This window comes from Hylobates moloch, unplaced genomic scaffold, assembly GCF_009828535.3.
Source record: "Hylobates moloch isolate HMO894 unplaced genomic scaffold, HMol_V3 SCAFFOLD_2, whole genome shotgun sequence".
Classification (NCBI taxonomy): Eukaryota; Metazoa; Chordata; class Mammalia; order Primates; family Hylobatidae; genus Hylobates; species Hylobates moloch.
Window position 1 is genome coordinate 168,838,823 of NW_026652277.1, and position 12,823 is coordinate 168,851,645.

The window sequence follows — 12,823 nt, forward strand, 5'->3', positions numbered from 1 at the left end:
AAGAGAAATGAAAGGATGAGAATCAGGCATGGTCTCTAGATGTTTTGGTGGGAAATCACTGAAATCTTGGCTCACAAGAAGAGTGAGCTCCCTCAGGAATTTCCATTTTTTAAGCTATCTGTTCCTCATGTTAGCAAGATCCTGGAGAGGGGTATTGAGAAGTCAGAGCAGGAATGGAGAAACGTGGGCTCTCCTGGTTTTAGCTGCCTGCATCTCCCAAAGGAAATGAAGTGGGTGCTCCTCCCTATGGGTTAGCACATGCTCACGTTTTATATGTTGGAGGCCACGTCCTTTCCCTTTATTTGTTTCAATCATTTGGGTAATTCCCACTATTCTAATTATTTTTTGAAAGCATGCAATCTTTAATTCTTTATCTAATGATTTGGAGCCCCTGGGGGTTCAATTTAGATTCTTCATACAGAGGAGAATGTCTGCAATAAGGGGTGATTTATGTCATGGTGGAGAAATAATAAAAACAGGCAAATCACCTCTCAGAAAATAAATAGTGGAGGTTTTCTCCAAATTCCTACTACTCAGCCAAGAAGGATGAGATTTAAGGTTATAAGGACTATTTTAAAAGTGTGTAACTACTATTCACAATAGCAAAGACATGGAATCAATCTAAATGCCCATCAGTGGTAGACTGGATAAGGAAAACGAGGTACATATACACTATGGAATACTATGCAGACGTAAAAGAACAAGATCATGTCCTTTGCAGCAACATGGATGGAGCTGGAGACCATTATCCTTAGCAAACTAATGCAGGAACAGAAAATCAAACATCCATGTTCTCTTTGATAAGTGGGAGCAAAATGATAAGAACACATGGACACATTGAGGGGAACAACACACACAGGGCCTGTTGGCAGGTGGAGGGTGGGAGGAGGGAGAGGATCAGGAAAAATAGCTAATGGATAGTGGCTTAATACCTTGGTGTTGAAATAATCTGTACAACAAACCCCCATGACACAAGTTTACTTATATAACAAACCTGCAGATGTACACCTAATCTTAAAAGTAAATTTTAAAAAAGTTTACTATCTTTTGTACATATCCAGTATTTCTTTGGTGTTTTACCAGTAGATAGAAATAGATGCCACTGTATCATTATGAAATTAAAAATCAATGTGTGTCATGCTTGGTTTAGATCCTCTCCAATGGACGTGAGGTTTTTATTGCTCTCTTTTACTGAGTCTGCCTTTCTCTGCGTGTGCTGGAGTGAAAAGTAATCAGCCCCTCTGGTCATGAGCAGATTGCATGTTTGTGCTGTCTGTCTTTCTGCCTCTGCAGAGCTGGGCAGAGCTGTAGAGGAGCCACCAGAGAGCAGAGGGCCAGAACTGCTGAAGTTTTTGTCTGAATGTTCACACCGGAGTCTGGTGGGGGGGAATTGAGAAACCAGAACAGGAATGAAGAAATGTGGGCTCTCCTGGTTTTAACTGCCTGCACTTCCAGAAGGAAAGGAAGGGATGTGCTCCCTCAGGAATACCACAAGGAAGGGAGGAACTTATTTTAAGTAAAATGCAGCACCACGCTAATAATAATTTTAAAAACTATAGCCTTAGAGGTTTTACTTTTTAATAGCAGACATAACCCTATTTATCATATCACTTGTTTTATTGAGACCATCCTGGCTAACATGGTGAAACCCTGTGTCTACTAAACAAATACAAAAAATTAGCCAGGTGTGGTGGCAGGCGCCTGTAATCTCAGCTACTCAGGAGGCTGAGGCAGGAGAATCGCTTGAACCTGGGAGACAGAGGTTGCAGTGAGCCGAGATCACGCCACTGCACTCCAGCCTGGGCCACGGAGCAAGACTCCATCTCAAAAAAAAAAAAATTTTTTTTTAAAAATAATCCTGTGGCAAAATCCATAAAATTGATTAATATACTAGCCTTGAAATATGCTAAGGTGTCACAATTATGCCCTTTACATATATATACACACACACACACACACACACACACACACACGCACACACTATATAGAGATGAAATTTGAGACTTCATAATAGTGGTAGCATATGTCCAAGGTTTTTGAGTGTTTTTGGCAAAACAGAAAGAACATGCATATGAATATGTAACTGGTTTTGTGTATGTCAAAATTGGGCTTTAAACTCATGGTAAGCAATGTTCAGAATGTTACGTAGCTCAACCTAGGCTAGGTCTTCAGTAGCACTTTAGCTTTTTAAACTCATTTCAAAGTAAAGAAATTCCATAAGGGCTATGTGGATTCAGTCTTGAGGACAAAGAGTGAAAGGTAATTCTCTGAAGATTTTGTTGTCATTGTTTTCAAGAACATGATTAGGCCAGGTGCAGTGGCTTACACCTGTAACCCCAGGGTTCTGGAAGACTTGAGGCCAGGAGTTCAAGACTAGCTTGGGCAGGCTGGGCGCGGTGGCTCACGCCTGTAATCCCAGCACTTTGGGAGGCCGAGGCGGGCGGATCATGAGGTCAGGAGATCGAGACCATCCTGGCTAACACAGTGAAACCCTGTCTCTACTAAAAATACAAAAAATTAGCCGGGCGAGGTGGCGGGCGCCTGTAGTCCCAGCTACTCGGGAGGCTGAGGCAGGAGAATGGCGTGAACCCGGGAGGCGGAGCTTGCAGTGAGCCGAGATGGCGCCACTGCACTCCAGCCTTCCAGCCCGGGCGACAGCGAGACTCTTGTCTCAAAAAAAAAAAAAAAAAAAGACTAGCTTGGGCAACATAGTTAGGCCTCAGCTCTCCAAAAAAAAAAAAAAAAAAGTTTAAAATTAGCTGGACATGGTGGTATGCATCTGTAGTCCCAGCTACAGCAGAGGCTGAAGTGGGAGGATCACTTGAGCCCAGGAAGACCCTGTCTCCAAAGAAAAAAAAAAAAATTAAAGGTAATGAGACCAACCATGTGCTAAACAAGAATAAAAATTAAGAGACAAAAATCTAATAACTTAAAAAAATAACTATTTCATGAATGCAACAATATTTACTCAGTTCTACTAACACCATGTTGGGCACCAGAGACATTTGGTCCCTACGCAAAGGTCAGAAGGAAAAATGGCTTCTTTCCTGAAGGAGCTTACACTATAGCAGAGAAGGCAGAAAAGAAATCTGGGGGCTGTAAGGAGCTCACTGGGAGCCCTGGAGACAAAGTGGGGACACCGGGTGAGATGAGAGGGTTGTCAGCCAGAGAAACAGCTTTCCTGGACCCAGCATGGGGGTGGGGCGAAAAGTCACAACACTTACATTGAATATTTAGTACCAGTTAACTTAGGTTTCTATACATGATGTATTACTTGATTAGGTAAGTGTAAATTTGCTTGGTTCCTGCTAAAATAGATAGTATCCTCAAGTGGAAATCAAAAAACAAGAACAAGCCACACGTCTCCCGGATGCTGATTATATTTGCTAAGTGTTTTGTGACTTGGACACACATGTCTGCATTATCAGCTAGCTTAAATTCGCTAGTCATACCAAAGAATACGTAGTACAATGCTGTTTAAAGAAGAGATTTATTTTATTATTTAACTTTTAAAGTCTCTAATATGCCTTCTAAGAAGGGTTCTGGCTCAGAAAATTGCAGCAGAAAATCGAGTGGAGAACTAGAATTACAGAAACTTAAGAAATACTTTTACTGAGCTTTCTTTACACAAGAAAATGCACGGAAATGAATTATACATGGATACCAATTGGTGATTTTTAAAAATTTATAATTTTTAAAATTAAGATAAAAATTAGTTTATTTCTTTTGAATACTTTTTTGTTTTATCTCACCCTTTACTAAGCTGTTAGCTTGGTCTGTTGTGCTTACTGCTACATCCCCAGCATCTAGTACAGTTCCCGACACATATATGCACTTAATAAGTATTTGTCGAATGAATATTGTTGAGTAAATAAGATGAAGGTCAATTCAGAAATTCAGCACTATCAGGCTACATACATACTACAGACTATTATAAAAAACTAGAATGAAGCAGTTGCTTTTAACGACAGAGAAATGTCAGTAACATACTTTGAGCACAATATAGCTAATTTCACAACTGGTCTTTAAATATAACATACCTATAATCAATTTAATGTTTTTCTTTGTTACCAGAGTTGTTCAAAACGTGCGTTTTACCTATCAAAGCTCAACCAAGTGAGGTTTAAGAAATCCGCACATTTGAATGTACTTAATTTTAAAAGATTCTGGTTTTGGATTAACTCTGGATTTCACCCTATGGGAAATTTTGTAAATATTGTCAACTTAAAAAAAAAAACTGTGGAGCCCCAGCGCCAAGAGTAAACGATGCATTGGAATTTCAACAGGATTTCTGTAACTCTGAAATAATCTTTAGCATTTCTTCTTCCCCCCACCCCCTCAGTGTAGAAGCATTCCAGTCCAAGTTTCTGGGAGATCGCTATCGAATCTTATGACGCTGGAGTGAGAAGTTTTGCCGGGTTGAAATGAGGGGGTCACTTTAATAGTCTGGAATTCCGGAGACTTTATTTCAAGTCTTAAAAATTCGAGCCTGTACAAGGCTGCGCTGTCAAGAGACCGGAGTTGCGAGCGTCTGGGTGACGTCCGTCCTCCTGGAAGGTGGGATCCGGGTGGCAGGTCCCTGGGCGGCGACTCCGTCCGGGCTCACAGCGCCGCGCCCGCCCCGCTCATCGGCCCTACCCAGCGTCCCTCCCAGACCGACGACAGCCTGGGAAGCCTCGAGCGCCCAGCCCGCCGCACAGCCCGGCTCCGCTCCACAGTCCCCCACTGCCACAGGTCGGGGCGAAACTTGGAGAGCTGGCGAGACCCGGCTCCAGGACCGAATCGCGCCGACACTTGACGGCGCTCCCCGCCCCTCCCTGCCGCCGTCACCGCCCCCGTCCGGACGGATTCCGGCGCCCGCCGCCGCAGCCACCGCCGCCGATCTGGGAGGCTTGTCCCTCGCCGCCCACCGTAGCCCCGGCGCTCGGCCGGTCGCCGTTTCCAAGATGGCCGCGGCGCGCACGGCTCCTGCGGTGGGGTAGAGGCGGAGGCGGAGCCGAGTCACTCCCGCACTTCGGGGCTCCGGTGCTCCGCGCCAGGCTGCAGCTTACTGCCCGCCGCGGCCATGCGGGGCTCCGTGCACGGATGAGAGAAGCCGCTGCCGCGCTGGTCCCTCCTCCCGCCTTTGCCGTCACGTCTGCCGCCGCCATGGAGGAGCCGCCGCCACCGCCGCCGCCGCCACCACCACCGCCGCCGGAACCCGAGACCGAGTCAGAACCCGAGTGCTGCTTGGCGGCGAGGTGAGTGTGGCGGCCGCAGTCGGTCGCTCGCAGAAAGCGGGGCGGGTCCTGGCCCGAACTCGGTCGGGCCCGAGGGCCTCTGCTTCCCGCCAGGTGGGGAGGAAAGCATCCAGGCTCTGCAGGCTGGGGCGGGAGGGGCGCGGTGCATCCCTGGTTCCCAGGGGACCGCGGCTGAGTCTGTCCGGCGACTCCTCCCGGGGTTGCAGCTCCGCAGGGTTCCGCTGGAGCGTGTTGCCAGCTCCCCTTCCCTTGCAGGCTTCCCCAGCTCACCCTCAACGTTGCGGGGGCTGGGAGCAGAGTGCGGCTGCCTCCCCTGCCGCTAGCTTCGGAAGAGTGGCCTCACTGAAATGCCTCTCATCATTGCTGAACGAAGGTGGTCCCTCCCCTCTGCCCTCATTCGAGTAAATGAGACATTCGGAAATAGAGTGCGTACTGGCTATTTCCCTGCGTTCTCCACCTTCTCTCCTTTTGCCCGCTCTAGAGAATGTCTGTCATCTCTTCGGTGAGAAACTGCACTTAGACTATGCAGACAGACACGTTGCTTTCCTTTTCTGAGGGCCCCTTACTGTCCTTTAGTGCTAGTATTGTGCAGATTGTTGCTCACACGTGCACAAAAGTAAGGATTCATTTGTCTAAAACTTTGCTACTGCAGGAAGCTCTAAGGTGGAACTTCGGTAACCAAAGCATTTGTTGCTTTTTCTTCCATACTCTATCAACTTATTTTTATGTCTTTATTTTTTTTAATTGGGAGAACAAACTCACCATAACTGAGAATTTCCCTCTTTTTACGTGCCTACGTTTGTATGTTCAAATGTCCTCTTACTCCCTGTCCTTTGCATCCCAGAGTAAACTTGCAAACTGCTGCCCCCTGTCCTCTGTAATGAAAATACCTCGGCAGCTCCTATTGGCATCTTACGGTCTTGCTCTATAGTTCTAGGAATAAGGCAGTAAAGTGTCCTCTTTTTCCTGCTTAAAGAAAATTCACACCTGTAGCTGTAGTTAGAACTGAACACAGGACCCATAGTCTTGCTTGTCATCATTCAGTTGGCCCAAACAAATTTGTTTTATTTTATAAGCTGTGAAGAAATTAGTTGCCTCTCTTAATTCTGAGATAGTTCTGGGTACTTTTAAGGGACAGCTTCTCTGAATAATGGTACAGGGTGTAATGAGAATTCCTTTGGTTCCTTTTGAATACATCTAGTATTTTTAGAAATTCTGTCAGAAAGCTTATTATAAATTTGCTAACGGATTCAGTTTTTGAGTGATTTTGATACCTTTTTCTTTAAAATTAATAGTGAACACTTAATGCTTAAAGTAGGCCATTGTCTTTACTTCTATTAACCCATTTAATCCTTTCAACAACCCTATGAGATAGGTCCTGTTAAACTCTCTTTTTTTTTACAGATGAGGAAACTGAGGCACACAGGTTAAGTATCTTGTCCAGGGTTTCACAGCTGGTAATGAAGAAAGGTCTGGCTGCACAGCCCATGTCTTTAACCACCGTGAAGAATTCATTATCCAAATGGGCAGATCAGAAATTAGAATTCTGTATAACCCTACTCCAGAAAGAAATGGACATGAACATTCTTAGGTAAAAGCGAGAAGGGCAGAGAAATGAAAATGTGCTGCAAAAATGACTGCTTCTTCCGTGTTAAAAAAAACAAAACAACTTGATTTTTCAGTCAGACTTTTGTCTTTGTTATAATAAAAATAGGTCAGGATAATGGGTTTCATCCAACTGTAAGTGAACAGCAGTGTACGGAACAAGAAGATCTGAGAAATATTTTTCTTAGCAACATTGCAGTTAATTTTACAATAGAAAATCTGTAAAACAGATTATTTGACAAAGCTGTTGTTTTCTCTTTTTTATGTCCTCATTGTCACCACCTGCTCTTCAATACATAGAACTGACCTCTGACAGAATTACTGTAGATCTTTGGTAAAAGATGTTGCAGGGGCTATCCAGTTGTTCATTTGAACTTTTTTTTTTTTTTTTTTTAACCATTTTAGAGGAGCTCAGTGTACGTGTTGAAAATGTGTGAAATGCCACCTCTTTTTTTTTTTTTTTTTTTTTACAATTTTCTTTTGTATTTTATTTTATTTCAATAGTTTTTTGGGTACAGGTGTTTTTTTGGTTGCATGGATAAGTTCTCTAGTGGTGATTTCTAAGATTTTGGTGCACCTGTCACCCAAGCAGTGTACACTGTACCAAATATGTAGTCTATCCCTCACCCTCCTCTGAGCCTTCCCCTGAGTCCCCAAAGTTCATTATATCATTCTTACGCCTTTGCATCCTCCTAGCTTAGCTCTCACTTGTAAGTGAATACGATATTTTGTTTTCCATTCCTGAGTGACTTCACTTAGAATAATGGCCCCCAGCTCCATCCAAGTTGCTACAGTTGCCATTATTTCATTCTGTTTCATGGCTGAGTAGTATTTCATGGTGTATATATGCCACATTTTCTTTATCTACTCGTTGGTTGATGGGCATTTAGGTTGGTTCCATATTTTTGCAGTTGTGAATTGCGAATTGCTGCTATAAACATGTGTACATGTGTCTTTTTCATATGATTTCTTGTTTTCCTTTGGGTAGAGACTCAGTAGTGGGATTGCTGGATCAAATGGTAGTTCTACTTTTAGTTTTTAGGTTTCTTTAGTTTTTTTTGAGACAGAGTCTTGCTCTGTTGCCCAGGCTGGAGTGCAGTGGCGTGATCTCCGCTCACTGCAACCTCCGCCTCCCGAGTTCGAGCAGTTCTCCTGCCTCAGCCTCCCGGGTGCCTGCCACCAGGCCCAGCTCATTTTTGTATTTTTAGTGGAGACAAGGTTTCACCAAGTTGGTCAGGCTGGTCTTGAACTCCTGACCTCGTGATCTGCCCATCTCGGCCTCCCAAAATGGTGGGATTACAGGCGTGAGCCACTGTGCCTGGCCAGTTTTTTTAAGGAATCTCCATATTGTTTTCCACAGTGGTTGTACTAGTTTACATTCCCACCAGCAGTGTAAGAGTTCCCTTCTCACCACATCCATGCCGTTGTCTATTTTTTAAATTATTATTTTTAAATTATGGCCATTCTTGCAGGAGTGAGGTGGTGTCTCATTGTGGTTTTAATTTGCATTTCCCTGATAATTAGTGATGTTGAGCATTTTTTCTTATGTTTGTTGAAAATGTGTGAAATGCCGCCTTTTAATACATTGGAGACCAATAATGTGATAATTTATGCTACCAGGTTAACTGGTTTTGCCACAGACTAGAATAAAACTCTGTTTGCCATCTTTGTCACGTACTTTATGTCTGTGTGTCATTGATTAGGAAGGTTGAATTAATGCACAGGCCTTTTGTAGAATTCAGGCCTGTACATGTTGGCCTCCAAAGCTGTGCAGCAAGTGCGCCATCGTGGCAGGTGCAGCCAGCCCAGCACATCTGCCTGATGTGTGCTTTCCTCCTGACCCAAGAGTGTTATGCAGTGACCCAGCAACACAAGACAGGAGGAGAGGTCATAGTACTCTATTCTAGTTTTATTGCTTGCTGTCAGTTGCGGATACTTTTGTCCTTATTTTTGATAAGGAATTCATGATAAGGATAGCTGTTGTTATTGTTAGTTATTAAATTTTGAAATAAACATTGCTTATCATTTCTTTTTCAAGCTTCTGGGGCAGTTTTAGGAGGATCCTGAGGTGACTAGGAGAGCTATTAAAACTAATTTGGAACAATTTACCTTTGTGACTTATTGGATCTGTACAGCTAAAACACAGAATAAATTGGATATTAAGGCTGATATAATGCTCTTGTTTACTGTAACCTTTCATTTAAAATATTTATATTAAAAATAGCCTCATTGTTCTCATTGTCCTTATGAGTACATGCTGCATAAATTTAACAATTAACTTTTTTTAAAAAATTACTTTATTATTTACTTTATATATTTATTGTAAATTCATTTGAAAAACCGGGTCTCACTACTAAAAAACTAGTTGAATGTCATCACTCCTAGGCGATTTGCTCTGCCTCTCAGCTTGAATGTCCACGTTGAGCCTGTGTGTTTCAGTCTTGACCTTGTATGTCACCTGTTCTCCCTGGTGAAGTCAGCCTCCTGTGGCGCTCCAGACTGTTGGTGCAGCATCAGTGATGGTCATGGCTTTACACCACTGTAACAGTAGATACCATTGGCGGGGGTGGCGTTAGGCAGAGAGGAGTCACCAAACAGCAGTGATGGCAGAAACTTCATGTTTTCAACTGGGGACTTGTCACTTAGGAGGACTCTGTGGTTCCCTTTAATTTTCTGTCATTGGTAGAGGCCACTCTGTTTCCTTCATGTATGCTCTCATGGTGTCCTGCAAATCTTGTTCTGAGCTCTGCTGAAATATGGGGATATAAAGGTCTTGTCTGCTCACTGGATACATTTGTTGTAATAACTTCCTGTTATTTAATAATTCCTCATTCCTCATGACTATGATTTTACTCATAGTATTCTATTGTCTCAGCCTTGTCATTTGACCAGGTAGTATGTATGCTGTTTAAAGACTCTTTAACGTTGCCTATCAGTAGGCTACTGGAAGTAGTTTCTTTAAAGAGAAAATGGGAAACATGTGAGAGAAGGAGATTAGCTGAAGACTCCGTAGGTCTTTATAAGCTGGCACTCCCTTGGCATGATAATCAAGGCCCAGGCACTCACTGTGCTTCGCTTCTCAGGCACAGATACTTGGCTTTGTCTGTACACTTGGTTAGTCAGTGTATTCTCTTGCCTGTAGAAGCCAAAGTATAATTAAGAGATTGATTAGTAAGCATGATATTAGCAAGGGAAATGAGTTGAATGATCCTGGTGACTCATGTTAGCAGGCCAGTGAGGTGGGCTTGCATCCCTATCAGGTGCACCCCTGCTTCTGAATGAGAGGCAGTGCGATCCAGACTTACTCTTAGGTTTTTGTTTTCTAGGCATCACACAGGCTGCTTTTTTCCCTCGTGTCACAAACTTTCTTCAGTTGTTTGAGTTATAGAATGTTTGTTTTTAATCTTCAGTCTTTATAACAAACCTTGCTTTTCCTGCTTTAATTTGGGGGTATATTTTATCCTTCTCCCTTTAAGACTTTTTTTTTTTTTTTTTAAACCTCAGTGGTACGGTACATTTTTACTAATGGTGAGTCTCAGAGGATCACCTTGTCTCCATCCCCCACCCAATATTCTCCCCATAATCTCTGTCCCACCACCCCTCGCCAAGAATCCTTTAGCATAGTTTCTCAGAACGGTGTGGCAAAGATGTCAGTGGTTGGTGCTTTCATAAAATTTCTTTTCGAATATTGTGTTCAAAAAGGATCATGGTGGTGTGTGGCTTTTCTGGATTTAAGTCATAAAATTAAATTTAAAAAATTAGAACCACATCAGAATTCTGTCCCGTTATTAAAAACTGTGTTTTTAAATAATGTTTAGTGACATGTGAAAATGCTCATGATACAACTCCTTTTGGGGTGGTACCTGAGTATCTATTTTTAAGAAGATTCTTAAGTATTTCTGATGTATGCATACTCACCACTGTGTTCAGCAAAAACAAGCAGACTATAAAACAGAATTTGCAGAAGATGGGAGCCAAGATTTGAGGTGGTTGTTCATCTTATACACATATTTGTCCAACAGCTGTGTCTGCCCTACCTCACTGTCTTCCTTCTACCTTATTTGGGGGAATTCCTCTCTTGACTCAGACTACATGGTATATATTGGAGCTGCCCTCTTCTTACAGATGCCAGGCCATAGGCACGACACTTGACCCAGTCCAGGCCAATTAGGATTCTTTCCTGGGATTTTTCAAATTGGAGCTGGGAGAGAGAAACATGCATTTTACTGAAATATATGCTGAGAAGTCATGAGCCTAGAGCTAGCTTCCTGAAGCTCCTACAGAGGACCTGGTCTCAGACAGTGATGTTAATCCCGAGAAAAGCAGAGGGGCTGAAAGAGGTCTATGGCCAGTTGCCTTTAAAATAAATAAATAAATAAATAAAGAGATGGCAGTCTCCGTATGTTACCCAGGCTGGATTCAAACTTCTGGGCTCAAAGAATTCTTTTGCCTTGGCCTCCCAAGTAGGTGGTACTACAGGTGCGCACCACCACACTGTCAGCCAGTTGCCCTTTTATGCTAGATCTGTCCCTATTTTTCTCTTGACTTGATGTGAGCTAATCTCTATTTGTGCTTGAACTATTAGAGTTAAGCTTCTTAAAACCCTAATACCCAGTGTGATCCCATTTTAAAAAGTGTATGTGCATAGAAAAAAGATATAAAGAATACATACTAATTTTTCCTAAAACTTTTTATGATGAACATGTTACACATTTTATTTTAAAATAAAAAGCTAATCAGAGAGCCTAAATTCTTAACTAGCTCATTTATAATTTTAAGTTTCCTTACGTTGAATTGTTACTAAAATTGAAATTCGTGAGAATCCATGTGTCATATAAAGAGAATATTGTTGCCAAATTTTAAATGATTTTATTTATTTTTGGTATCTGTGAAGTATCTGAGCTGGCTCTAGCAAGCTGCTTTTAAAAAACTATTTACCTCAGCTTGGGTCATAGAGTATGTAGATTAGAAACAACTCCAACAGTAACAGAACAAACACAGGACTTACAGTAGGGTGGTCTTTTACATTAATAGAAATACTTAAAATCTAGAACTGTGTTCTCAACATGTATATTGTGTTAACATGCTTTCCCCATTTTAAGGGGTGTACTTGAAATGTCTGTATTTTAAAAGTTACGTTATTCCACTGGCAGTGAGTATGGTAGGTGCATTTTTAGACCCCTGCAGATCTCACACTGTGTAATCGAGTGCCTTTGCCTTTAAATATTTACTCACTAGCAGGCAACATCAAGTTTTGTTTTTGGATTACAAGAACATTCATGTTTTGCCATTTGCAGACCTACCTCAGCAGTGTTGGTTTCATGGGTCATATGGATGCCACGTGTTTATAAATTAGCAGGGAAAGCTATTAGGAATATATTAGGCAGTCTATCAAAAGCATTTCATACATGGATTTCATTTCAGACAAAATAAGCCTTCTGTGGAGAAAAGTAGATACTAAGCTTTAAAGCTGATCAGATTTGATGTTTTCAGTGGAAGCTTTTTTGTGTGTGAGCAGGCTATTTGAAGATACTGCTGAAATGTAGAACTTTCTGAATAGGGCTTGTTAGAGGACAGCTAGTTTAGAGTTGTCAAATTAATAGAAATTGTCAACCTTTTTAGTCTTTCAGAGGGGAACTTTTGGACGATAGTACATTTATTTTATTTAAAATCCTAAAGTCTTTTTATGTGGGAACATAAAAATGTACATATAACTTGGTTTTCTCACTCAATTTTTGGAGTTAGTTTGTTGTTGTATGTGTAAGTATTTAGTTCTTACTCAGATAAGGATTTAAACATTTGCTAATACAAGTTCTTACAGATGGTAGGACTCAGTGTTCATTTCATCCAACTTCCTAGCCATTGCTTATAGAATTACAAGAGTTGAGCTCTTATAAGATCATGTGGGCTGTGCGTCTCGTTTTAGAGATGAGAAAAATGGCCTAGAGGGGCTGCAGCTTTCCCAGCTGACAGCTTAG

The 12,823-nt window shown here is 42.1% G+C and overlaps 1 protein-coding gene across 6 annotated transcripts in view; it reads left to right on the forward strand.

The window, feature by feature from the left end:
- Positions 1–4,921: 4,921 nt before the first annotated feature.
- Positions 4,922–12,823, forward strand: part of MAP3K4 (mitogen-activated protein kinase kinase kinase 4) — a 125,458-nt gene continuing 117,556 nt past the window's right edge. For 4 of the 6 annotated variants that reach the window (XM_032161973.2, XM_032161993.2, XM_032161985.2 and 1 more), the window contains exon 1: positions 4,922–5,240. In XM_032161973.2, coding sequence (XP_032017864.1) covers positions 5,086–5,240 — 155 coding nt within the window. In that variant the 5' untranslated portion in view covers positions 4,922–5,085. The remainder of the gene's footprint in view (positions 5,241–12,823) is intronic. The other 2 variants (XM_058435647.1, XM_058435646.1) reach the window with 2 other exon arrangements.